Here is a 26,120-nt window from a genome sequence, read left to right on the forward strand (position 1 = left end):
TGATAGAGATCTTTGTCTACCACTTCTACTGGCATTTTCTTAGAGGTGACCTTTGGCATTATCAGCACGTCATAATGATAGAGATCCCTGTTCACCACTTCTACTGGAATATGATTTGACCAGGCTTCGGTTTGCTTGTGCCTTCACAAATTTCTGTCGTATCTAGTTGACTTATGTTGTATGTCGTTGGAATTTGCCGTTTCACGTTGTAACTTGTCTTGTTCTTTGTAAGCTTGCAGTTTCACATTGTAACTTGCAGCTTCACGTTGTAACTTGTCGCTTCATGTTGGAATATGGCTGCTTTTCTTTGCGTATTCTTCTCCGATGTTTCCTTCTTTTTATTCTTCTTTTTTAATGGTCAACTGGGGGGTTTTGTAGCAGGAAATTATAGGTTTGGCATTAGGCGTAGGGGATTCTTTGTCATACATAGTCTTACGGTCCACCCCTCCAGTGCCTAACCTAATCCTGAGGACCCTGTTGGCCGACAGCTCTTCTGCTTATACTATCTTCGTTCGCTCTTGTTGGGTAGTTGTTCTCTTGGGGTCTTTAGCGATATTATTTGACGAGGTCGATGTCTCTCCACTTCTTCCTTATGCCGATTTCTTCCTTCTTGTCGTCTGTCTCTTCGATGCGCTTTACCCAACCTAGTCCTTTAGTTCTTCTATTTTGTGTTGCAGTACTTTATTTTGGTATGTAACTGAAAGAAGAGAGAAATGACATTAGCATATGTTGGTCCTCGCTCACTATCATCGACTTGGAGGGGATAGAAATTCTCCCTTAAGAGTTAAGCTGCGTCAGGGAGACTCTGAATGCCTCCTTGGAGGGAGAGGCTAGGTAATGTTCTGCTAACCCCCCTATATGCCCCTCTAAGTAGCACCATGGTTGTGGAATTGAATATAACCAATTATGGTTGCTCTTTGCTGCAATGGGGTCTGGGGTAGGTTATTCGGGTAACTGTGGGGCTGGTTTTGCTCTTCGCCATGGGGAGACAAGGTAGCCTCTAGCTTGACCCGTCTCCTTGGTCTGCGAGAAGGCAGGTTGTCCAGACAGTTTGAGATTGGACCCACTCCCACCCGTTGGCATTGTGTATTTAATTCTTGATTGAAAGATAAACATGTCATCATAACTTTATCCTTAGCTTTGCAGGAGTTAGACTTTGCAAACCTTGGCCCTCTAGCCTATTACGCAATTTCCGTGCCGCTTTTTCCCTGGTTGTTGATGCCCTTGTTCTTTGGTGTAGTATTTGGATGGTTGTAAGACACTACCTGCACTCCGTCAGGGAGGGGTCAGAATGCCTCATGCCAAACTGCCCCTTTGCCCTCTGAGGAGGTAAATCAGATAGCAATGTGGCTGGTCTGCTCCTTCGCCTCAATGGGGTTGGGGTAAGTATTAGGGTAGCCTAGGGCTGGACCCGCTCTCCTTTGCTAGAGGGACAAGGAGGCTTCTAGCTCAACCCATCCCTTTGTTCCCCGTGGGAGGTAGGTTGTTTGGACAGTTTGCTACTGGTCATGCTCTCGCCCATTCACACCATAGGGAAGGGTAAGTTTTGCATTAGGCTAGCATTGATCCTACACTTCGTCGTAGCAGAGGTCGGGGTAAGTTATTCAAGTAGCCATGGGCTAGTCTCACTCTTTGCCGAGGGAAAACAAGGTGGCCTCTGACTCGATCCGTCTCCTTGGTTTGTGGGTTGGTAGGTATTCTGACAGTTTGTAACTAGACCTGCTCCCGCCTGTTGATGCTTACAAGGAAGGTAAATCTTTGTCTTTGAGTTGTTGAGGACTACCTGCACTCCATCGGGGAGGGGTTGGAATGCCTCAAGCCAAACCACCCCTTTGCCCCTCTGGGAGATAATTCAAACAATGATGTGGCTGGTTCACTCATTCATTACGATGGAGGTTGGGATAAGTATTCGGGTAGCCTCGGGGTCAGACCCGCCCTCATTCGCAGGAGGGACAAGACGGCCTCTGGTTTAACTCGTCCCTTTGTTCCCCATGGGAGGTTGGTTGTTCTGGTAGTTTGCTACTGAACCCACTCCCGCCCATTGAAACCGCAGAGAAGGGTAACTTTTGGATCAGGCTGACACTGAACCCACTCTTCATCGCAGCAGAGGTCTGGGTAAGTTATTCGGGTAGCCGTGGGGCTGGTCCTGCTCTCTGTCGCAGGGAGACAAGGCTGCCTCTGATTCAACCAGTCTCCTTGGTCCGTGGGGAGGTAGATTATTCTGGCAGTCTGCTCTTGGACCCACTCCTGCCTATTGACGCCTACGAGGAAGGTAAGTCTTTCCCTTTGGGTAGCTGAGGACTGACCCGCACTCCGCCGCAGGAGGGATAAAGTGGCCTTAGGCATTACACACATCCCTTTGGGGGAGATAATTCAGAAAGCGATGTGGCTGGTCCACTCCTTCACTGCGATGGGAGAGGTTAGTTTTTTGGGCCGCAGAAGGGGTTGGTCCCTCTCTACCGGATGAGGAGGTTGTGCCTCCTGCTCACCTATCATCCTTCGTGGGAAGGTAGATTGTTTGGGCAGTTTAGGACTGGTCTCGCTCCCGCCTATTGACATCGTAGGAAATGCTAAGTTTGGTCAGGCTGGCGCTTATCTCACACTTCATCGTGGCGGAGGTCTAGGTAAGTTTTTTGGGTAGCCTCGGGGTTGGACCTGCTCTCCGTTGCGGGCAGGACAAGGTGGCCTTAGGCTCAACCTGCCCTTTTGGTCTTGCCAAAGGTACATTGTTCGGGCAATCTGTAATTGGACCTGATTCCACCTATTGACACTTACAAGGAAGGTAAAGTTTTGTCTTCGGGTAGTCTAGGGCCGACCTGCACTCCTTCGCAGGGGGGATAGAGTAGCCTCTGGCTTGACTCTTCCCTTTGGTGTCCCGTGGGGAGGTAAATGGTCGATGAAGATTTTGTTGATAAAGATTACATTGATAGAGATTTTGTTATGTTCCAGAAACTTGACATTGAAACACTATACTTTTTTTATTAAGATCTATAGTGTATGCATAAAAACATGAATTTAAAATAATTAAACTAGCTAAGAAATAAAATTTTCATGGATGTTTGGTGTTCTAGGGGTGTGGCAGATCATTTCCTTTGAAGTCTCGGAGCCAGTAGGAGCCTGGGCGATTGGTGGCGGCCACCACGTAAGGGCCTTCCCTCGTCTTGCATCTTTGTTCCTATTTCATTGAGTACAAGGTCTTTGATTTTGAATGTTCTCGGACGCACTCGCTTGTTAAAACACCGCTCGACCCTCCTTTTGTTGGCGGTGGTTCTTACCTCTGCCTTCACTCTAACTTCTTCCAGCAAAACAAGTTGTTCTTCCAGCAGCCTATCATTATAGTCTTGCTCGAGGTCTTGAACACTGTAGGTGGGGATCTCGATTTCTTCTGGCAGCATCACCTAGTAGCCGTAAGTGAGGGTGAAAGGAGTTTTCCCTGTTGGTGTCTTCACTGTGACCCGGTAGGCCCATAGGACAGCAGGGAGTTCCTCTGCCCATGTGCCCTTCTTGTAGTTGAGTTGCTTCTTGAGCATTCCCATCAATGTCTAGTTAGTCACCTCCAACTGCCCGTTAGACTGGGGGTGGCCCGGAGACAAGTACTAGAACTCAATCCCTAACTCCCAGAACCAATTACTGTAGTGATTGGAATCAAACTGCCTCCCATTGTTCGATATGATAGTGTGTGGGATGCTAAACCTGCAAATCATCTTCTTCCATAGGAACCGTGTGATGTTGTTCACTGTAATGGTTTTTAGGGCCCCACCCTCAACCCACTTAGCGAAGTAATCCACATCTACTACCATGAATTTTACTCCTCTCTTGCTAGGGGAGTGGGCTGACCAGATCAATTCCCCACTGGGCAAATGGCCAATGTGAGGTGATTGACGTCAATTCTTTTGGTGGGCAGTGAGGCACTTTGGTTTACTCTCTACCCTTTCGGCACTTCCGCGCATACTCCTCAACATCTTGTAAGTCATGGGGCCAGTAATACCCCGCCCTCATTACCTTTATGGCTAGCGCCTTTCCTTCTTAGTGACTGCCGTAGATCCCTTTATGTTTTTCTGCCAACACATGCTGAGCTTCTTCAGAGGAGATCCACCTCAAGAGAGGCGTCGAATGGACCTTTCAGTACAAAATTCCCTCAATAAGGGTGTAGCGTGTCACTCGGTTCCTAATCTTTCTGGCTTCTTGCTTGTTGTTGGGCACCTCATTGTCGTCCAAGTACTTGAGGATGTCCCTCACCCAATCCAGGGATTTAGGCTATATCTTCATCACCTCGATCCCTACAGCGGGTACTTCGACTATTCGGATTACTGTTTGCTAAGGCAGGGGGGAGTCTTCTTGCTCGAATGAGGTAAGTGCCAGCTTGTCTACTTTCTGGTTTTCTGCTCTCAGCACCTGCAGAATCTGGAAGTGTCTGAAGTGGGGGCGCTTGGCTTCTACTAGTGCCAAGTATTTTTTTAGTTTTTTATTCTTCAAGGTGAACTCCCCTTGTACTTGATTGACCACCACCTGCGAGTCGGCTTGCACTTCAATTTCTGTAGCACCTAGAGACCTGGCTACTGTCAGTCCTGAAAGTAATGCTTCATACTCCACCTCATTGTTCGTGGTCTTGAACGCCAACTTGATGGTGTAATTGTACTCTTCTCCCTCGGATATAACGATATGCACCCCCACTCTCCCTCTAGCCTAACAAGATGAGCCATCCACGAACACTTGCCAAGGCTTCATGGGAGAGGCATGTTTGCTCTCTGCCAAGAAATCAGTAAATTCAACCACGAAGTCTGCTAGGACTTGCCCCTTGATGGTATTCCGTTGCATGTAGTCGATGTCAAACTCGCTAAGCTCTACTGCCCAGTTCATGAGCCAGCCCGAAGCGTTCGGCCTTTACAAGATCTTTTTCAACGGGGTTTCTGTGAGGACCCTTACTGGTTGAGTTTGGAAGTGCGGGCGCAGCTTACTCGTAGTTACCACCAGCGTGAAGGCACGTTCTCTATGCGAGAGTACCTGGCTTTTGCCCCATGATATATTCAGCTCGTGTAGTAGAGTGGCCTCTGGACTCCATCATCTTCACGCATTAACGTCAAAGAGATTGCTTGGGGTGAGACTGACAAGTAAAGGATCAGTGTTTCCCCACACCTAGGTTGGCTGAGCAGCGGGAGGCTTGTGAGGTACTTCTTGAGAGCCTTGAACTCCAGGTCGCACTCGCCGTCCCATTTTGTGCCTTTCACAGAACCTCAAAGAAAGGCAGACACTTGTTAGTGGATCTTGACATGAACCTGTTGAGAGCCGCTACTCGCCCGGCCAGTCTTTGCACCTCGTTTATGCTTTAAGGTGGGTTCATGTTGAGGATGGCCTTCACCTTTTCAGGGGTTGCTTCGATTATGCATTTTGACACCATGAATCCTAGAAACTTCCTTGATCCGACGCCAGAGACGCACTTCACAAGGTTCAACTTCATCTGGTATAATCTCAGTATTGCGAAAGCCTCCCTCAAATCGCTCAAGTGTTGTTCCGGAGTTCCAATTTTAACCAACAAGTCGTCGACGTAGACCTCCATTTTTCTTCCCACCTAATTTTTGAACATACGGTTGACTAGCCGCTGGTAGGTGGCCCCCGCGTTCTTCAACCCAAAAGGCATTGCCATGTAGCAATACAGGCCTCGCTTGGTGATGAACGAGGTCTTCTCCTCGTCCTCCGGATTCATGTGAATTTGGTTATACCCAGAGTAAGCATCCATGATGTTGAGCATATGATGGCCCGCCATGGAGTCGATGATTAAATCGATGTAGGGTAATGGGAAGCTGTCCTTGGTGCAGGCTTTCTTGAGGTCGGTGAAGCCAACACATATTCTCCACTTGCCGCTCGGCTTTTTCACGAGCAGCACATTGGACATCCGTTCTGGATAGTGGGCTTCTCGAATGAATCCAGCAGCTAACAGGTGATCTACTTCCTAAACTATGGTGACGTTCTTTTTGCACTAACATTTCGGCGTTTCTGCCTCACCTCTTTGGCCTTTGGGTCTACGCTAAGGCTGTGTTGTATGACTTCAGAGGCTATTCTGGGCATGTCCTTGTGACTCCAAGCGAATATGTCTTGGTGCTCGGTGAGAAGTTGTTGCATGGCGCTCCGTGCCTCAGGTGTCAGTTTGCTGCTAATCCTTGCCATGGCTTCTGGTCGATTCAAGCTTAGGGGAATGAACTCCAATGGCTCATTTGGTTCCACATTTCTGAGCCTTTGCTCACCTCGAATTTCGCCTTCAGCTGGGGCACAGACGTGCAGTGGTGGCGAGGTGCAGTCATCTACCAAAGGGCATACCGCGTGCACCCCGCCACTCGGAGGCATCCCTTCCTAGGTATGTTCACGCCTCTCTTCCACCGCGTCTCCTCCTCCAATCCTTGGATATTGGCTTTCTCATTGGTCAGCTTCCATATCCGTTAGTGCTATTGGTGAGCTTCCGAGTTATTTGGAACGAGTTGTCGCAGGCATATGGAGTACATGCAATATCTGCAAGGATCCCATAGACGGTGCCACTATTGACATTGTGTTTCGCACACCTTTGGGCCAAGTTCCAGCAACTCAGATCTTTAGAACTGGATTTGCAAAAATAGAGAAGAAAGGCACTAGGAGAGGGTGACCTTGAGGCCAGAGAGTCTTCGATACCAAAGTTAGTACAGTATTTTGGAAGTTTGTAAATAATGAGAGAGTCTAGGGATCAGAGAGTTTTTCTCGTACCTAAAGTTGCTATTTATACCGGATGTCTGGGGGGAACAGATTGTGCCTGCCCCCGTGGAGTCCATGTCTCTTTTACTGTTCCTTTTGTTAGAATCCTCTAATGTGGTATGCCTCTGCCATGACTTCATTATGTGGGGTTTAGCTCAGGTAGTTTTGCCATTAATGTGCATGGTTCCCTAATTTGCCTTATTTTGCTGGCATCTTTGGTGGTCATCGATATTCCCATGTTAGAAGATCAAAAGTCTCCCATCTTTCCTGCTTTGCCCTGTATGAGTTCCCATGAGCGGGGGTGTAGCTGAGTGGCGTCAAGTCTGTCGATCCCATCAGCCATCATTGTTTACTTTTCCTTACATATGACTTACTTTGTGGGCAATTTTGGGCCTTGGGACTGGGCATCGGGGCGAAATCCATTACTTCCTAGTTGAGTGCCCAGTGGGCTTATGAAGTGGGGGAAATTCCCTTACACTACCCATATTTTAAAAGGAAAATGCTAGAGCTCCCGCTGGGAGCTCCCGCTGGAGCTCTAGTGTATTTTTTTATGTGTATCTTTTAATTCTTTTTTTTATGTAGATGTTTTTAATGATTTTAAATATTTTTAAAAAATAAAAAAATTTATAATATTATTAAATAATACTTGCTTAATCACGAAGTAAAATATAAAATATTTTTATATGATTTTTTATTTTACTCCGTGATTAAGGAAGTATTTTTTAATAATTTTTTTTTTACTTCTTGATTAAGAAAGTATTTTTAATAATGTTCTAAATTTATTTTATTTTTTAAAAAATATTAAAAAATATTAAAAAAAATTATATAAAAAACAACTTAAAAAAAAACACATACAAAAATACACTACAGCCCCAGCGGGAGCCCCCAGCGGGGACTGTAGCACGATCCATTTTAAAATGTAAAAGGTTTATCTTGGCTTATCGACAAATTTTATTTATTACGGAAAATTGAAATAAACTTAAAGCAACCTAAAAAAAAAAAACACAAAATAACCATATGTTGAAACAAAGTTGGATGTTTATCAAACATGAGACGCTTATGCCTATTCATGTATAGTTCATTTTCTAAAATTTAAGCTTGGTGAAAAATAACAATTTTCAACCACAATTCCTAAACAATATTTCAACAAAGTTATCAATTTGATCATACCATACAAAAGACCAAACTTAGGCGTAGCTGGTCATGTTATCAATTTCAACAAATAACATAAGACGTGCTAGGTGGTGGAAACCTACCAAACCAAGACCAAACTTAGGCCTAGTTTGGTTATCAATATATCTTATCTTATCATATCATTACAATTTTTTTAAATTGATCACATACAAAATATAATAAATAATTTAATATTTTTAAATCTTAAAATAGAAATAATATTAAAAAATCATATTCTAATAATATTTTATTCAATTTTAAACTTTTATCTCATCTGTATAACCAAACGAGGTCTTAAAGTATGCAGTCAAAGTCTTATATATGATTTCAAACTTTCTTTGGTCTTTTTTTTCTCCTTACCTTATACTAAAATTAACTACATTGAGAAGAAAAAATTCCGTAATATATATATATATATATATATATATATATAATTTCAAATTGGTCTCTTTTCTTTTTCCTATTAAAATAAATTCATTGGTACTAATAAAATATATATTGACGCACGTGGCTGTCACATGTTGCGTAAAAACCAACGAAATGACTACAATTAGAATTCACGCTAGCCATTTAAAGAACAAAACAATTATACCTAATCAGCATGCCATTGTGAAGTAAGAAAGTAGAATTAACATAAAAAGCCAAAACTTAAGAAACTTATATTAAAATTTAAAAACATCATAAGAATTTATTTACATAAATCGTAATAGGTATATCGTGGCTCAGTGAAAGAATATTATTTATAATGGAAAGTGGAAATAAACTTATAACAGCTTCCAGAAAATAGAAAAAGAAATCACAAAATAATTTGTAGGTCATGAAATAAATAATTTTCTTAACATAATGATCAACTGGAAGACATGACTAGCCCATAAGTTGAAATCCGTCCATTCACCAAGACCAAGGTTCATCGATTCTCAGAGTTTCTTTCAAATTTTCTTCGGTCTCTTTTTCTTCTAATTAATTCGTTGAAATTAAGATCACCATGCAACATAAAGATCCCGTTCATATATATATATATATATATATAAATATATTTATATATATATATATATATATCAAACTTCAAATTGGTTGACATGTTACCCTCTTGCTGTATCAAAACTAATCACGTAATTATATGCCTCGTTAAAATACGCAGTTTGCATTTTAAGAGAAACTATCGACATGCCGTGTTGAAAAATCTAAGAAAATTCAATTAATATAAAATAAAATAAAGCAATTGAAATCAAGAAAACCAAGCTAAAGTTGGAAAGAAAGATTAATATTATACAAATTTTTTTTACTCAAAATACTTTGAAAGGAAAAAAAAAAAGCACAAAAATAACTTGTAAGCTATTTACCAAAGAACTTTCTTAACATAAACACGGTCAGATATTTACCAAATATAAATTTTATGCCTATTTCCCATTACAATTTGCAGAAACCTAGCTAATTTAAGATGAAGAATAAAATCTTCTAATGACGTTTGCCAAACCATAGATCAACTGGAAGTTTGGACTTAAAGTAGTCAATCATGTGATCATGCCATGGAAGACGTGATTGGCAGTGGAAACCCGCCGGCCAGGACCATTCATGTTCATCAATTGACCAAGTCAACTGATCTCAAATTTTCTTCCGTCTAGGCTGAAATTAACATCAAGCTGGGCTCATTCCCACTAATGGTAATGTTTGAAAGCTTGGAAAGCAAGGGAGCCTCTTTCCTATATATATATCTCTAGCTAGCCTGTTAGTGTTAGCTCTTCTCATAATTCTCCAAGTGATCTCTAAATTACTAGCAAACATTTCTTTAAACAAGTTTTGTTTTCAAGTGTCCAATGATTCCCCTAAGCACTCAAAGAGCCTCATCATCAGTACCGCCGTCTTCTTCCACTTCCCCAAGACCTCGATGGATACATGATGTTTTCCTCAATTTCCATGGCGAAGACACCCGCAAGAGTTTTACAGACCATTTATATATTGCTTTAGAAAAGAAAGGTATTATCACCTTTAAAGACGACGAGAAACTTGAGCGAGGAAAGTATATTTCTCAAGAGCTCTTGAAAGCAATACGTGAATCCATGTATGCCATCCCCATTATCTCAAAAAACTATGCTTCCTCAAGATGGTGCTTGATTGAACTTGCCCAGATTGTCGAATGCATGAGAGAGACGGGTTTGACAATTTTGCCTGTTTTCTACCATGTTGATCCCTCTGAGGTACGAAACCAAACTGGGGCTTTTGCAGAAGCTTTTGCTAGGCATGAAGAAGACCCTAATATTGATATGGAGAAGATACAAATGTGGAGAGTTGCTTTGAAAGAAGTGGGCAACATATCTGGATGGCATTTTCATCTTAGGTAACATTTTTTCTTTTATTCTTATAGCGAGAGCATGAATATGTTGGAGATTCTCAAATTAATTTGTACCCCAATAAAATTGGATTTCGGCTGGTTGTACCAATCAAATTTAATTGGATCCATATAAATACACATGTTAGCCTCGTGTTGATCAGTCAATATCTAGTTGTGACAAAAATTATAAATTCTAGATGTGAAATCTAATATTTGCTTTAATTAAATAAATTAAACATTTTGATCCTTATGATCTATTACTTTTTTGTTAGAGAAGTGCTATTGCCACGACTATGTTTGGATACAAAATTCAATCTCATCTAAGTCATTACAATTTTTTTAAAAATTCTCACACAAAATACAATAAAAAATTTTAACATTTTTAAATTTCAAAATAATAATAATATTAAAAAATAAGATTCTAACAATATTTTATTCAAATTTCAGCTTTCATCTCAACTTATCTCATTTCAACTTACTATCCAAATCTCCCATAAGAGATTTCACAAAACTATATTTACAATCTAATGTAATTTTACGTGATACATCAGATTTATACGTAAGATTGTAAAGCGATTTTATGTTATACTTGTGATTATTTGCAAAAAAAATTGTAAATTTTAGTTAGGGGCCTACCTTGACTTGCCCTACCCCCTAGGGCTGCTACCTGCACCATACGGTGTGGGGTAGTGGGTGGACTCCCAATCCGCTTCTCCCGGCCCACTTCAATAATGGACTACAGTCCACTAGGCCCAAAAATTATTTTTAGGTCCAAAAGTGATCAAAAATACATTTTTGGACTCAAATTGTAAATTTAAATTTGTAAATATGACTATAATTTAAAAACTATGTAGTTTTTAAATTTGCTAGTGTATATTTTGTATAAGTTGTAGTGTAGTACAAGAATCTCACACTGCTTAAGTGTGAGACTTGTATTTTCAGGACAATCTATAAAAGGGTGATCCTACTACACTACAACTTATACAAAATATTAAGTAAAAAATCTACTTAATACATATTAATATATTTATATATAGCAAAAATAATAAATATTTATGTATAAAAATATATTTAAATAAAAAAATTTGAGTGCGAGGTGGGGGACGTGGTGGGGCCCAATGGGGCCATACCACCCCCCACCCTTGCCCCTGCCAGTGTCTTGCCCTGTGGGGTAGGGTTGCTCGCCCCTCAATGTTTGGGCGGGTCAGCAGGGTGCAGGGCCCCACTGCCCGCCCTAGTACCCCTACCTAAATCGTCTGATTTGTTGGCCACTATACGAGCAACCTACTCGCCCAACAAGCGGGCGAGTACTACCCTTCCCAGTAATAACCTGTTCACTAGCTTCATTACACTATAAATTGAAAGAAAAACTAGACAGACATTTAAGCCAATGATGCACCGTCATTGAAGTCAGCATTTCTATGGCTTCCCTTCATCCTTAGAGCTACAACTTCCTTCATCTGGCCGCTTTACTATATCCATTAGTTATTTTTGACTACATATCATTACATTGCTCCCTAAGCCAATTCCCTTGTACTTTACTATTAGTTATATGAAACTACATCATGATGCCTTGTCCCTTTGGATTTGGCATCAACAACAACTCCCAGATCATCAACGTACCAAGAAACCATGATTCCTTATGAAAATCTACAATTCTCCTATGGATTCTAATTTAGAAACAACACCCACTCTCCTAATTCTCACCAAAAAACAATGGAAATGTAAGGTCAAAAGTTAAACATTATTAGGGTGCTATAATATTGTAGATATGAGAACGATAATCTAATTTTATTGATAACCCTTATTTATGGTAGAGTAATACCTTATACAAAGGGAACTTGGAGGTCAGAACCAAAATCTCAAAACCATGCTCCTTATAATGTGCTATATTGCACATTAATACATTATCATACATTTGGCTCTTGAAAGGCTATCACTATCTCATAATAATTAATAATCTTGTCATTTTTCCCAGGTATGAATCAACAATTGTCCAAGAAATCATTAAAAGGGTACTTCAAGGATTGAGTCGTAACTTTGCAACTCTTTCTAAAAACCTTGTTGGAATAGAATCTCGTATGGAGGAAATGATGAACATACTTGGTATTGGATTGGATGATGTTCGCATTATAGGAATCCATGGTATGGGTGGAGTGGGTAAGACAACTTTGGCAGAAGTCATTTATGATAGAATATCTTACCAATTTGAAGCTAGCAACTTTATTGCCTGTATTAGAGAACAAACTAGAAATCGTGGTTTAGTTTCTTTACAAAAACAACTTCTTTCTAAGATCTTCATGGAAAGGGAAATAAATATATGGGACGATCGTGAGGGAATGAATATGATACGGAATAGACTATGTTATAAGAAAGTCTTTTTAGTCCTTGATGATGTGGACAGAGAAGAACATCTAACAACATTAGCAGGGAGCCATGATTGGTTTGGTCCCGGGAGTAGAATCATTATAACAAGCAGAGATAGCCATTTATTGAAAACACATGGAGTGAATGGTATCTATAAGGTTAATGAGTTGAATAATGATGAAGCGTTGCAGTTGTTTAGTTTGGCAGCTTTCAAGAAACCCTATCCTGAAGAAAATTATGTGGATTTATCCAAAGGCTTTGTGAAATATGCTCAAGGCCTTCCTTTAGCTCTCAAAGTTTTAGGGTCCTCCTTGTTTGGTAGAGGAACAAATGCATGGAAAGGTGCTTGGGATCAACTGAAAGCAAATCCTAATAAAGGAATTTTAGATATACTTAAAGTAGGTTTTGATGGATTAGAGGATTTGCAAAAGAAACTGTTTTTAGATATTGCTTGTTTCTTCAAAGGAGAGGTCTTAGATAACATTTTAATGGATATATTAGAAAGTTTTGGTTACTACCCATACCTCAATATTGATATTCTCATGGAGAAATGTCTTATAACCATCTCATCTAAAAGGTTGAGGATGCATGATTTGCTACAAAAAATGGGTCAAGAAATAATTTATGATGAATCCCCCGAAGAACCTGGCCGGCGTAGCAGATTGTGGCATTATAAGGATGTCCTTCACGTGTTGAAGAATAATACTGTAAGTGGATTAATCCAGATATAAATGTACATCATATTTTCATTCTAATTCTTATGTTTTTTTGCAAATATTTCTCACACAATTTTATTGTTCTTGGTTTTTAGGGAACTGACGTGATTGAAGGCATGGTGCTAAACTTACCTAATCAAAATGAGGAGCAATTTAGTGTTAGAGCCTTCTCAAAGATGAAGAAATTGAGAATTCTTAAAATTCACAACACAAGTTTTATCAACATGAGTTTTTCTAATCTCTGTGATAAGTTATTGAATCTGCATTGGCACGGCGACCCTTTAAGATTCATGCCAACACATGGGTTACGGGTGCTAGAATGGTCTGAATATCCTTCAAAATCCTTATCAAACAGCTTTCAAGCAGACAATCTTATTGAACTTAGATTTCCATGCAGTCACATCAAGCAACTATGGAAGGGAATTAGTGTAAGGATCTTTCTTCTCGTTCTTCGTTTTACTTATGGTTCTAAGCTCGTTAATGCATTCCTTTTTGTTCAATATTTATTGTTTTATAACAGAGTTTTGGGAGTTTGAAACGCTTTGATCTTAGTGGCTCTCAAAACTTGTTGGAGACACCAGACTTCACCGGAGTCCCAAGTCTTGAGACACTAGACCTTGAAGGTTGTACAAGTTTATCAAAGGTCCACAAATCTATTGGTGTTCTCAAACGGCTTAGACGATTGAATCTACACGCTTGCAAATGCCTTAAAAGCTTTCCAAATGAGATTAGCTTGGAGTCTCTTGAACATTTTTATCTTTCTGATTGTTCAAGATTTGAGAAGTTCCCAGACATTGTGGGAAACATGACTTCATTGCGGTTACTTTATTTGGATGGTACTGCCATAAAGGAATTACCCCTATCATTTAAGAGTTTATGCGGCCTTTCCATATTGTCTTTACATAACTGCAAAAAGCTCTCAATTTTTCCGAGTGTTATTTGTAGTTTGTCATCTCTTAAAATCCTGGATGTATCTGATTGCCTAGCACTTGGTGGAATTCAAGACATGAACGGTGAGGGGTATCTGGATCAATTGTATACAGGTGGAACTGCTATCAAATTCACTAAGTTTTTTGCAGTGCCAGAGTTTTGCTCAAATGCTTGCTCTACACAAGAAAGGTTTATGACTAATGATGACTCTATTGGAGGCTTCTATATTGGTTATGATGACAGAGTCTACAATATTAGAAGCTTGAATCATGAAGAAAGTAATTTACAAACAAAAGGCTATGACATTGTGAGTCTCTTTGATCTCTCTCTCTCTCTCTCTCTCTCTCTATTTGAAATGAAATTGAATTTCATTGATGATAGAAGACATTATATTAAATCACTAATTACAGTGGATTGAATACATAATGGATTTTCTTCCAATGTATACTTGTCTTCTACAAAATCTAACCCAACTCGTGCCAAAATATATGCTGCCATATTTGTCTGTCTATTTGTATGAATAACAGACTATGAACTGAGGGTTGTTAGTACTCCTTTGGCATCTACAATTAGTAGACTAGCTAAACTGAAACCTATTTAAGCCTTGTTTGCCATCAAAACAACTTGCATAGCATCCCCCTTAAATACAACCATGGACAGCCCCATCTCTTTGGTGAAAATTGCAACTAATAGAAAACCATAAGCTTCTACAGTAAAAGAATCACAGTTTATTGATCTGGGAGCTTGTAATGTGCCAATCACCTGCCCTTGGGAATCTCTAGCAATTACTCCAATGCCGATCCTTTCTTATGAAAATTTTGTAGCAGCATCCCAATTTACTTTATAAACTCCCTCATTTGGTTTCTGTCATGATCTCTTCTTAAGATGTTTTGTGGGAGTGGTTATTTAATATACTCCAATTAATATCTTTTTTTTTTTTTTTACTTCACGTGCAGGAAAATAATTGTTTTAATCCCAAGTTAATGTGTGGCTCTTCCCTTGGAGCTGAAATTCCAGAGTGGTTCAACATGAGAAGTTTTGGTTCTCATGTAACACTTCAAATCCATCCAAACTTAGATAATAATAGTAAGTGGGAGGGATATTCTCATTTTACTTTTTATGAAGTTGATGATGAGGTAGAGAATTCAGATCCAAGGATTTTCAAGGGCAGTCATCCTGATGAAGGCCAGTTTGTTGAGTTTGTTTATCATTTTGAGACTAACGAAGGTCCTCTAAAAGAACCCTTAGTCCTTCGTGCCCCTAAAGACCCTTCTGTAGGGCCAATTGGGTTTGGGGTGTATATACCAGCCAAGTGGTTTTTGGAGCAATCAAATAATTTGGACGAATGGAGCTACATTAGAGCATCAGTTAAAACAAGTAGCTCGAACGTGAAGGTGAAAGAGTGCGGGGCGCACCTTCTATATCAACATCCTCATTCTGAATTCTATAATACCTTTAGTTCTCATAGTTTAAAATTAGAAATTAGGCATCATCTTTGTTGTTGTTTGGAAATGGGTAGTCATATTGTTGTACCTATTCGTTTCTAAGGCATGGTAAGGAATTAAAATGTGTGAGGTACTGGGCATTAGTACTTAGGCCAAGTTGTTTATAAATTATACGTGTGTGTGTAAAAGAGTTTATAATATTACATACAAAATTAGCAAAGTTTTAAAAGAGTAATTCTACTTATGGCCTCGTTTGTTTTTACAACTCATCTCAATTTATCTCATCTAATCATTACAACTTTTTCAAATTCTTATACAAAATAAAATAAATAATTCAAAACAAAATATCCCAAAACAGAAATAATATTTAAAAAATATATTTTAACAATATTTTATTAAACTTTTAACTTTTAACTTTTAACTCAACTCATCTCATTTGTGAAAACAAATGAGGCTAAGTCTTCAACACCACACACCGTGTTGGCCTTCTTGGAGAATTTTCCATCGTTTACCTTGGAATATATTAAACGAAAGTCCTCGGATCATAGCCCTCTGATGGTAAAGTTATCTCATTTTGCTCCCAAGTATGTGCCATCGCCATTCAAGTTCCAAAGTATGTGGTGTTTGCATGATTCATTTCAAAGTTGTCTGAAGGAAGTATGGGATAGACCTGTATATGGGTCGGGTATGGTGAAACTGGTTGCTAAAATTAAGCATACCAAGATTGCGCTTCGAGCAATTTAGCTGTGTTTGGGCGTGTTGATCAGAATATAAAAGAGTTGGAAGATAGGCTGGAAGGCTTGGAATCCCAGCTGCAGTTGAATTACTTAGAGGACATTGAGTCTGAGTATCTTATTTCCAAGATGGAGCTTAAGGTGTGGGAAAAGAGAGAAGAAGTTTGAGTGGCTCAAATAGCGAAGAAGTGGTTAAAGGAAGGAGATAAGAATTAGAAATTTTTTCATGCGGTGGTGAATCAGAGACGATGGAGCTTAACCATCACGCAGATGGTCCTTGAGGATGGGATGGTGCTAAGCTCTCCAAAAGCAGTACATACGAGTGTTGTGGAGTACTTTCGAGGGTTTCTTTCGGAGGACACAGAAACGAAAGTGCCTAATTTGAATGCCTTACTGACTTCAGAAGTGTCATTGCTTGAAAATGACAAGTTATGTAGGTTGCCCACGGAAGAGAAGTGCATGTAGCAGTATTTTCCATTTGCAACAAAGCAGCCTGGGTCCTGACGGGTGTGGATCGTCTTTCTATATCTCATGTTGGTCTACAGTTAAAAATGATGTTCTGGAAGCGGCAAAGGATTTTTTTAGTGGCAATGAGCTCCCATTATTCTATGCCTTCACTTAACATTGTTTTGATTCCAAAGGTGCCGAATCCGAAAAGCTTTGAGAAATTCTGCCCTATAGGTCTTTGTTTAGTGGCTTATAAGATCTTCTCAAAAATCATTGTATCACGGTATTTTGAAGCGATTGATTTCTCCCTAATAAGGGGTGTTCATCTCAGGGCCCAGTATCTTTGAAAATATATCACTTGCTCAAGAGATAGTGCATGACTTGAAAAAGAAGACCCAGGGAGGGAATGTTATGGTCAAAATTGACATGGCGAAAGTATATGATTGGGTGCAATGGGATTTTTTATTCCAAGTGTTTACGGGTTTTGGTTTTTCTCAAAATTTTTGTCCACTGGTTCGATCATGCGTTGGTTCTCCATGGTATTTGATAATGATGAATGACTCATATCAAGGTTTTTTAAGTCAAATAGAGGGCTTCGACAGGGTGATCCTCTATCGCCATATCTATTTATTTTAATGCAAGAAGTATTATCTCGTCTCCTTCGATAGAAATTTGAGAACGAATGCATTGGAAAATTCTACCAACCGAGGGGGGCTCTGATGATTTCACATTTGCTATACGCAGATGATGTCCTAGTTTTTTTAAATGGGACGAAGAGATTGATGCAGAATTAGTGAAGACATTTACTGTATATGAAAGATGGTCTGTGAAACGGATTGTAATGCTAAATCTGCACTTTTTATTGCTCCATATGTTAGTGTAGAAAGGCGTCGTGGGTTATTAAGGAGCACTGGTTTTAGGGAGGGTCATTTTCCAGTGACTTATCTAGGGGCTTCGTTGGTGGATGGGAGGCTGAAGGCTTGTCATTTGGATACACTGGTGGCCAAAGTCAAAGCAAAATTTGCTGGTTGGAAGTCTAGATTATTGTCACAAGGGGGTTGGATGGTTTTGTTAAGGCATGTTCTAACTAGCATGGCTTCTCACCTTCTTGCTATCATGGATGTACCAAAGGCGGTTCTCTCCAAGCTAAATACTATACTTTCCACTTTTTTCTAGGGTGAATATGGAGGCAAAGCTAAGACGTAATGGTGTGCTTGGTCTCGGACTAGCAAGCCAACTAGTGAAGGAGGTTTGGGATTGAGGGGTTTCTCGGAGATGCAGCGCTCCATGCATATGAAGCTGGCATTTTGTCAACAACTTCTTTGTGGGCTCAGTTTATACTGCACAAATATGGAAAGGGAAGGCATTTGTCATTGGCGGTTCCTATGAGTGCAAGCACTCTATTATGGAGATTAGTTGTCTTTGTTTTTCCAGAGGTTTGTGCGCATTCAAAAGTGAAGGTGAACGAGGGTAGGCGTCATTCTAGCTTGATAGATGGGTGCGGGATGGGCCACTGTGTGACCTGGGTACTTCAGTTGACCAGCCTCTTCTGAAGATCAATGATGTTTGGCTTGGTAACCAATGGGATTTCGAGTTACTAGTACATTTGGTTGGTGAAGAGTTGGCTGATGAGGTTGTAAGGAAAGTCTGTGCTGGCAGAATGGGCGAGGATGTTCAGATCTGGAGGCCAAACCTGGATGGCCAGTTCTCTTCAGCTAGTGCAGGGGAACTAATACAGGTTAAGGAAGAGCAGTCCCCTTGGATGGATTGGATTTGGAATAAGCGACTGCCTGGGAAGCTTTCGATGTGCATGTGGAGGGTGAGGTTTAGGTGCCTCTCGGTTGATGACCGAATTCGTAGCCGTGGGGTTCATCTAGCCTCGAAATGTGATTGTTGTGGGGTGCGGCACATGGAAACTTTGGATCATGTTTTCGCAACTGGTGAGGTTGCTCAACAGGTGTGGAGGATGGCTGCGGTAGCATTGGCTGTCCCGTGTATGCAGACGAGAACTTGGGGGAGTCGAGTAACAGTATGGTTTTCGTGCGCAAATAGGTCTATGCAGAAGGGCCTTCTTATTGGCTTGCTCCCTAGCATTTTGACTTCGTGTCTATGGAGAAGATGGAGTAGAGCAATGATGGAAGGGATTCAAGATAATATAAAATACTTGGTTCGAATGGTATCTGTAGTGGTTGAACGGACACTATAACTTTCGAACGTTCAAAAATGTGGTTGAACAAAAAACATCTTGTTTGGTTCAAACCGTTCGAACGTCACAAAAGTGTTTGATCGGACATGTTAAACCCGTTCAAAAGCGTTCGAATGAAAAACAGATCGAGCTCGCCCATGGCTAAGTCAACTCAACGGCCATGAAAACATTTAAAAATATATCGATTCGATGAGTTTTTTCGACAAAACACATACTACTCTTCATTTTTAAACATCCTACAGTGGATTTGTGGTGTTCTACGGTGCCTATTGATGGAAAAATACAACTTTTTTAGAGAAAATGAATAAAAAGATAAAACGATAAAAATAAACGGTAAAATAATTTATAAAGAGCATACCTTCACTTAGGAGGAAAAGTGTTCTAGATGGGTATGGTTTTCATTTTCATTTTATTTCCAAATCAATTATTGATTCTATTATATATATATATATATATATATATTGTGTAAGTGTTTATTGGAGAAATCTATACTATAATATAGGTGTTTATTGATTTTCTAGTTTATATATATTGTGTATGTTTTTATTGGATTAAATTCAAAATATATGTTGTATATTTGTCTTGTTTTGTATATATAGTTGTTATTCGAAGTATATTTGTAGTATTTTCTGAATATAAGTTTGTGATGTTTTCTTGGCCGGAAAGAAACTTTGGTGTTGACCAAGTAAGACAACGAAACGGATTTTCTGTATTTTTCCAACAAGTACGTTCACTTGGAGCTCAGCATGGTTATGATTTGTATGTGAAGGAGTTCGAGAAAGCTCAGTGGTATGTGCTAAACAATTGCCCTGAGATAGAGAGCTACTTGAAGTAAGTTCAAATTAATTGTTAATTAATCATTGAATTTACTTATTAAACAATAATACGAATATACTTATTGTTGGTAGCTTTTAATTTCAGTGATCATATTAACATGCTTAAAGATCTGGGAGTAAATGATATAGACCAAATACATGAACATGAGTTCCCAAATGATTCGAACAACGGGTAATGATATTAATATAGATGTGATTTTCCACTAACTTAAAAAATAGATTGGATTGTTAACGGTTGAATATTTATGTTTTATTTAATATGTAGGTTGTATAAATGCATGCGAGTAATCTGAGCGATATATCAGACGAAATATATGCATTGGTGCGTGGCCCCTTGAGACGCGCTGCTCGATATTCTGCATGTATTTTTTGAGGAAGTAGGTATCACACAATTGATTGATAACTTTATTGGAAAACACAAAATAGTGGTGTCCTTGTCGAATGGAGACATGATGGAGACAACATTAATTTCTATGGAGTTATTGTAGATATAATTGGAATGAGATATGTGGTGGAGTTTGTGGTTTATATATTTAAGTGTGATTGGTGGAATTTAAGCAATCCTCGAAGGGAAAATGCCATGATAAATATTTTTTGAGTATTAATACATCAAAAAAATGGTATAAAGATGATCCTTTTATTTTGGCTTCCCAAGTATCACAAGTATTCTATTTAGACGATCTCTAGTTAGGAAATAAATGGCAAGTAGTACAAAAGTTTTCTCCTAAAAATATTTATGACGTTATCCCAAAGGTGGAGGGACATGATGAAGAAGAAGATGATCCCTCTACTCAAGAAGCATACCAAGAGAGTCAACCTGCCTTTAACTTATTTGTGGATTTGAGCCAGTATGAGATGATGCCATTACATAAGGAAGATATTGAGGCTGAAATAGTTGAGGTGACAATTGATCAAAGTGTTGAGTCATCTAAAGTATCAACAGATGAAATTAATACAGATGATTGACTGGATTTGTGTTTGAATTATACATTATCTCGCAATTATGCTACCAAAGAGGAAGAAAGTTCGCATCCCATCTCCACTTGTTCCTAACTCTCCATCTGACTCATCATTAGAGACTGACTATACGGAACAAGGTAAATAGCTAATACTCATTTTTTCAATTAAGATAATTGATAATTGATACAAGGTAAATAACTAAATATTATTTTATAAAGATAACAATTTAATCTCATCACAGACGATGCACTACTAGAGGCGTGAAGTTGGAGAAATCTCGTAAAGTTTGTAAGATTAAGGTTAAGATTTCTGACGAACATACTAGAGGCAAGGGACAATAAGCAGCTTGGCTTGCATCGCGTATGGGTGCTATTATATGGACTTATGCACATTTGGCTATGAGTTCATGGTATAAAGTCCCATAAAATGTGAAAGAGCTTATAAAGAAGCGTTATTTGATACGTAATATTTAAATAATAAATTTATATTGATATTATTTAATATTCTAAATGATAATATCTTTGAGGATCTATCATATAAGGTAAATTAAACGAATTATTTATGTGTCCTATTTGTAATTTTCACTTACTAATTTTACAACTTCTATGCAGGAGCGAAGTTCTATAAACAAAATAAATAGATCAAAGTTGAAGATTTATCATCATGCAGGCTCAATATCTTTCCATTGTCTTTCTCTGAAATTGGTAATGTACTCTTTTTTATAAATTCAATATAGTTTATTTTTAATATTGACGTTATATCTTAACAATGTCTCTTGTAGAAAGAGTCAGATACCAATTATGATCTAACAAAATTATATGCTGCATCACATACTAATAGTAATGAAGAGTGGACTCATCCCGATGCTCGTGAGAATTACATAAGTATTATAATTTATTTTAATAAAACATATTTAAATTATTGTGTCAATATTAATTCTATATATTGTGTGTAGGATAAAATGGTTGCCCTCTGTGCTGAAGCTGCATCAGATCAAAATTTATCAACAAGTGATGTTGAAATTTTTACATAAGTTCTAGGTCAACGTTCAGGATATTTGAGGGATTTGGATTGCTGTGTAAAGCCTTCAGGCTCTTCGTCAATGTCAAGTACTATTGTCATTGCGTTAGAGAATGCAAATTCTAGGATTGAAAAACTGATTGCAAAACAATAAGAGTTAGAGGCTCAATTGACAAAACAAGTAGATATGAAGATGCACATAAAACAGCAAGAAAATCAACAAAGAGAGATGCAACTCCAAATGCAGACCCTTATGCAACAATTCAGGCCTCCAAGCAATTGATTTTCGTGTTTTGCATAAATTTAAGGATTTATAAAATTATGTACTAATAAAATTATTCGTATTATTACTATTTTATTTATTTAGTTCTGACTTATTAGATTAGTTTTCTTTATATTAAACAATTTGTAATTTATTTTTGAAATATAAATATTTATTTAGTTTTAAATTAGTATTCTCCATGAAAATACTAATCGTTCGAACATATATACATCAGAAACAACCGTTCGAACCTCACAACTTAGAGTTCGAATAGTAAAAAAGCGTCGCGCCCCGTTTGAACACGTTCGAATAGACAACTCACTCTTTCCGTCCCAAATACGTTCGAACGGCTTAATCAATTATAAAAATTAATATAATTTATGTTCGATCATCAATTTGTTTGTTCGAACGTTTCTTCATGTGTATTTGGTCGAATGGATTGGTATTGATCGACTGGCTATGAAGTACGTGTTCGAACATACATATTGTTCAAACATTTTTTTGGCCGTTCAAATGACTTCCTGAGACGAATTTCAATCGTCTTAGAAAAAAAAATTTCATTCGACCGTGATTGAATGGTCCAGCAAATTTTCATTCCAAAAGATATTTTTTTAGACGAATTTGTGATTTTCTTCCAAAATACCTTTTGGAACAGTTATATTGGCATGAAAATCTAGTCTTTTGGGACTAAACTTTTCGTCTCGAAATACCTCATTTATTATAGTGCCCTATGAAAAACACCCCTATACCATATGAAAAAAAAATTATAGGTGTGAGATGTGTGAGTGAATAGTGGCTGATACATAGTATTCCTCATTATCATAGTGTTCTAAGAATATTAGATATAATCTAACATGTATGATCATCCTCGTTCATCAGATTTGTTGGGGATATCAATGCCTTGGCAGCCAGCTTCTAGTAACATATATATTGAAACAACATTTAACTTAGGAATGTTGAGATGAAATGAGATTAAAAAAAATAAAAAAATAAAAAAATGTTAATAGTAGTGAAATGATTTGTAAATAACAGTAAAATAGTTTGAATTGAAATGTTTTATAGGGTTTTAGGAAATGAAAGAGAAAATATTGAATAAAAATATTATAAACTTAAAATATTATTAGAATATAATTTTTGTTTTGAAATTTGAAAAAATTGAATTGTTTTTATATTTTGTTTGAGAGTTTGGAAAAATTATAATGATTAGGTAAATAGAGAAAAAAATTGAAGATTTACAATTAAAAAATATGTGTTTGAATAGTATTTTAATATTGAAATGAAATAGAATGAAATGAGATGAAAATATCTCAACATCCACCTTAGATAATTTAAGTTCTCATTTTCAACATTCTCATTATTTTTCCAAACATCCTTAACTTTTGAGGCTTAGTCAACATCCATTTTCAATGTCAGTTGAAGAGTTCGAGATTGTATTAATAAAAAATGAATTGTTACATGTTTAATGAATTAGTTTCTCTTTTAAAAAAAATAAAAAATAAAAAATGAAAAACAAGTTTTTCAATGTACGTAGTAAATGGACAATCAAATTCTTGGCTTTCCTTTTCTTTTCTTTTTTCTTTTATTTTTTGTTTCATTTTTCTTTTTTTTAGTGAATTAGTGTTTGTGTCAGTAGCACTACTCTAAATTAATATAACGTGCTATGATCACTTTTGTTTTTCTTTTTTTGGTTATAAATTGCAAATTAGTATCTAGGATTTCTTGTTTAGGTATTCAAGACATGAGTTTTAAATTTTTGTAAAATTAATACCTAAATTTTATAAAAATCAAAATTATGTATTTATATCAATCTCTCCTTAAACAATAATGGGAGGATTGCCCCGTGACATCAATGTATCAGTCAACCACCTTTGATTGGTTGGCATAGATATTAATGACACTCGTCACCCAAAAACAATTAGACATTTAAAAGTTTAGTTTGGATACTTAGAATATTACAGAATACCTGAATGTTATTTATTATTTTATTATTATTATTTATTTATTTTTTACTATTATTTAATATTTTATTATTTCTATTTACAAAATACTTTGAGAATACAGTCTGACCTTGCAAGTAACTTAAATTTCATTTAATAAAGATGTATGAAGATGTGCAATAACTTACCCCATTTGTTTTCTAGAAGATGGAGTTGCTATTCCCCATGCAGCTTTCGAGATGTTGCGTGCATGGGTCTTCTCTTTTACATATTTTTTGTTGGAGCCGTTTAAATTTTTGTTTTTCTTCTGCATTATGCATGCATGTTGACATGATTTCGTACAACCTGATAATCTTATTTCGTAATTATAAGTGTTTGCTTGCTTTGAAGGTTCAAACATATATAGAAAAAACTAATGCTTTAGTCTGAAAACAAAGATAACGGGAATTTTAGGTTAATCCTATCCATCCACTGATACAATAAAATAAAATTGAAATATTATAGGTAGGGTTGGAGAACCAATCCTTTTAGAGTACCAAAAGCATTTTATTTCATTTATTTGTTTTTTTATTTCTTAGGCATTTGATTCTTTGATCTCAAGAGATATTATATATATCTTACTTTAAATGTGACATTTTACTAGGTTTAAAATAATGATCTCGTTCAAAATGTGGCACACCATCCTATATAGTGGAATACCATTTCTTTTAAAATTTATCTTCAATTATGATTTTGTGTAATAAGTTAAGATCTTTCACTCTTCAACCAAAATCTGACATATTAGTTTTTTCATCAATAAATGAGAAAATGTCCCACCTACAATCAAAACTTGAAATTAAAAACAAATTCAAAATTCAAAATTCAAAATAAGAATACAAGGGTGGTTGCCCACCACTCCAAAATGGTGATCCGATCGTCTAAAGAGGAGTAACCCTATTTTCAAGATATGGCCGGCTACTATTCAGATTTAATTTGTTGCGGCCATCTCAGCGTGAGGTGGCCATAAGACCATCCCAAACAAGATGATCTATGACCACCCCAAACTGGGGTGGCAACATCGACTTTGGATGGAATGGTTTGCAACCACCTCTACATTGAGATGGTCATGATATCCATCCACGTTAGAATGGATATCTAGAGAGAAGAGTTGATCACTATCCTATTAATCTATTGTCTTTTTAAAATTTTAACAAATTATTATAATATTATAGGTTTTTTGTAGCTTTCTACATTTTTAACCGTTGTCCAAGGTTTGCTTTTGCGTTGCTCCTTGTGAAACTCGTCTGTCACGATCATTCTCCTTTTTTCGTGGTGACGGTGGGATATGACATTTAATGCAACCATCAGAAACAGGCATTGGGCCTGGCCTCGAGGGAGGTCACTCAGAGGTGCATTTAATATGGCTGAGTCCCTAGGGGACCAGATCCTAAGTGAGCTTAATCCCTTTAGTGCATCGGGATGAGGAGAGGGGATGAGCTGCCGACCAAGTCCCCCTCTCGTGGTGGACACTGTTTAGGCCCAGTTTCCTCAGATTCCTCCAGATTGCTCTTTTCACAAATCGTGGGCCTCATAGGATAGTATGGGCTTGGCCCAATGCATTTAGATCTCCATTCGAGCTACCCTACAAATTCCCTAGTCGCCATAGTGGAGGGAATTCAAAAATTTCCCCCACAGCTTCTCTCATAATCTTTCTCGAGAGCATGCATAACCGTTGCTTCATCTTGTCCCATTGCATCCAATGCTTGGGTTCTCCAACTGTCGCCCCTCATCCTATTTAATCCAATTCAAGTTTTCACCATAACTTTCATTTGATTTCTAGGTGTTTTGTAACGCCCCGTTCCCAGAGGTCCGGAGAGTTAGCTCTTAATACTTAAAATTAACTTAAATAACACAACTATAAACTCCAGAAAAATCCCATAAAATATTAATACACTTAATCAAACCAAAAATCTAAGTTCCTCCATGGCGACAATAAAGAAATCCCCAATAACTTAAATTAAAAATTCTCCAAAAACTCGAACACATCCTCAACTCA

At 37.9% G+C, this 26,120-nt stretch overlaps 1 protein-coding gene across 1 annotated transcript; it reads left to right on the top strand.

Annotated features, from left to right (window-relative positions):
* The first annotated feature begins 9,710 nt into the window (after positions 1-9,710).
* On the top strand, positions 9,711-13,566 carry LOC108995235 (TMV resistance protein N-like). Its single transcript, XM_035695827.1, has 4 exons — positions 9,711-10,231; positions 13,170-13,299; positions 13,404-13,456; positions 13,560-13,566. The coding sequence occupies exons 1-4, from the start codon at positions 9,711-9,713 to the stop codon at positions 13,564-13,566; spliced, it is 711 nt and encodes a 236-aa protein (XP_035551720.1).
* Positions 13,567-26,120: the final 12,554 nt, after the last annotated feature.

This window comes from Juglans regia, chromosome 11 (assembly GCF_001411555.2).
Source record: "Juglans regia cultivar Chandler chromosome 11, Walnut 2.0, whole genome shotgun sequence".
NCBI classification, from domain to species: domain Eukaryota; kingdom Viridiplantae; phylum Streptophyta; class Magnoliopsida; order Fagales; family Juglandaceae; genus Juglans; species Juglans regia.

Bases quoted from the DNA above. Each gene is read 5' to 3' on its own strand.
- LOC108995235 (XM_035695827.1), top strand. From the start codon at position 9,711: ATGATTCCCCTAAGCACTCAAAGAGCCTCATCATCAGTACCGCCGTCT. The intron at 10,232-13,169 runs GTAACATTTTTT...CTCATCTAAAAG, and splicing joins GGATGGCATTTTCATCTTAG to GTTGAGGATGCATGATTTGC. The intron at 13,300-13,403 runs GTAAGTGGATTA...CTTGGTTTTTAG, and splicing joins ACGTGTTGAAGAATAATACT to GGAACTGACGTGATTGAAGG.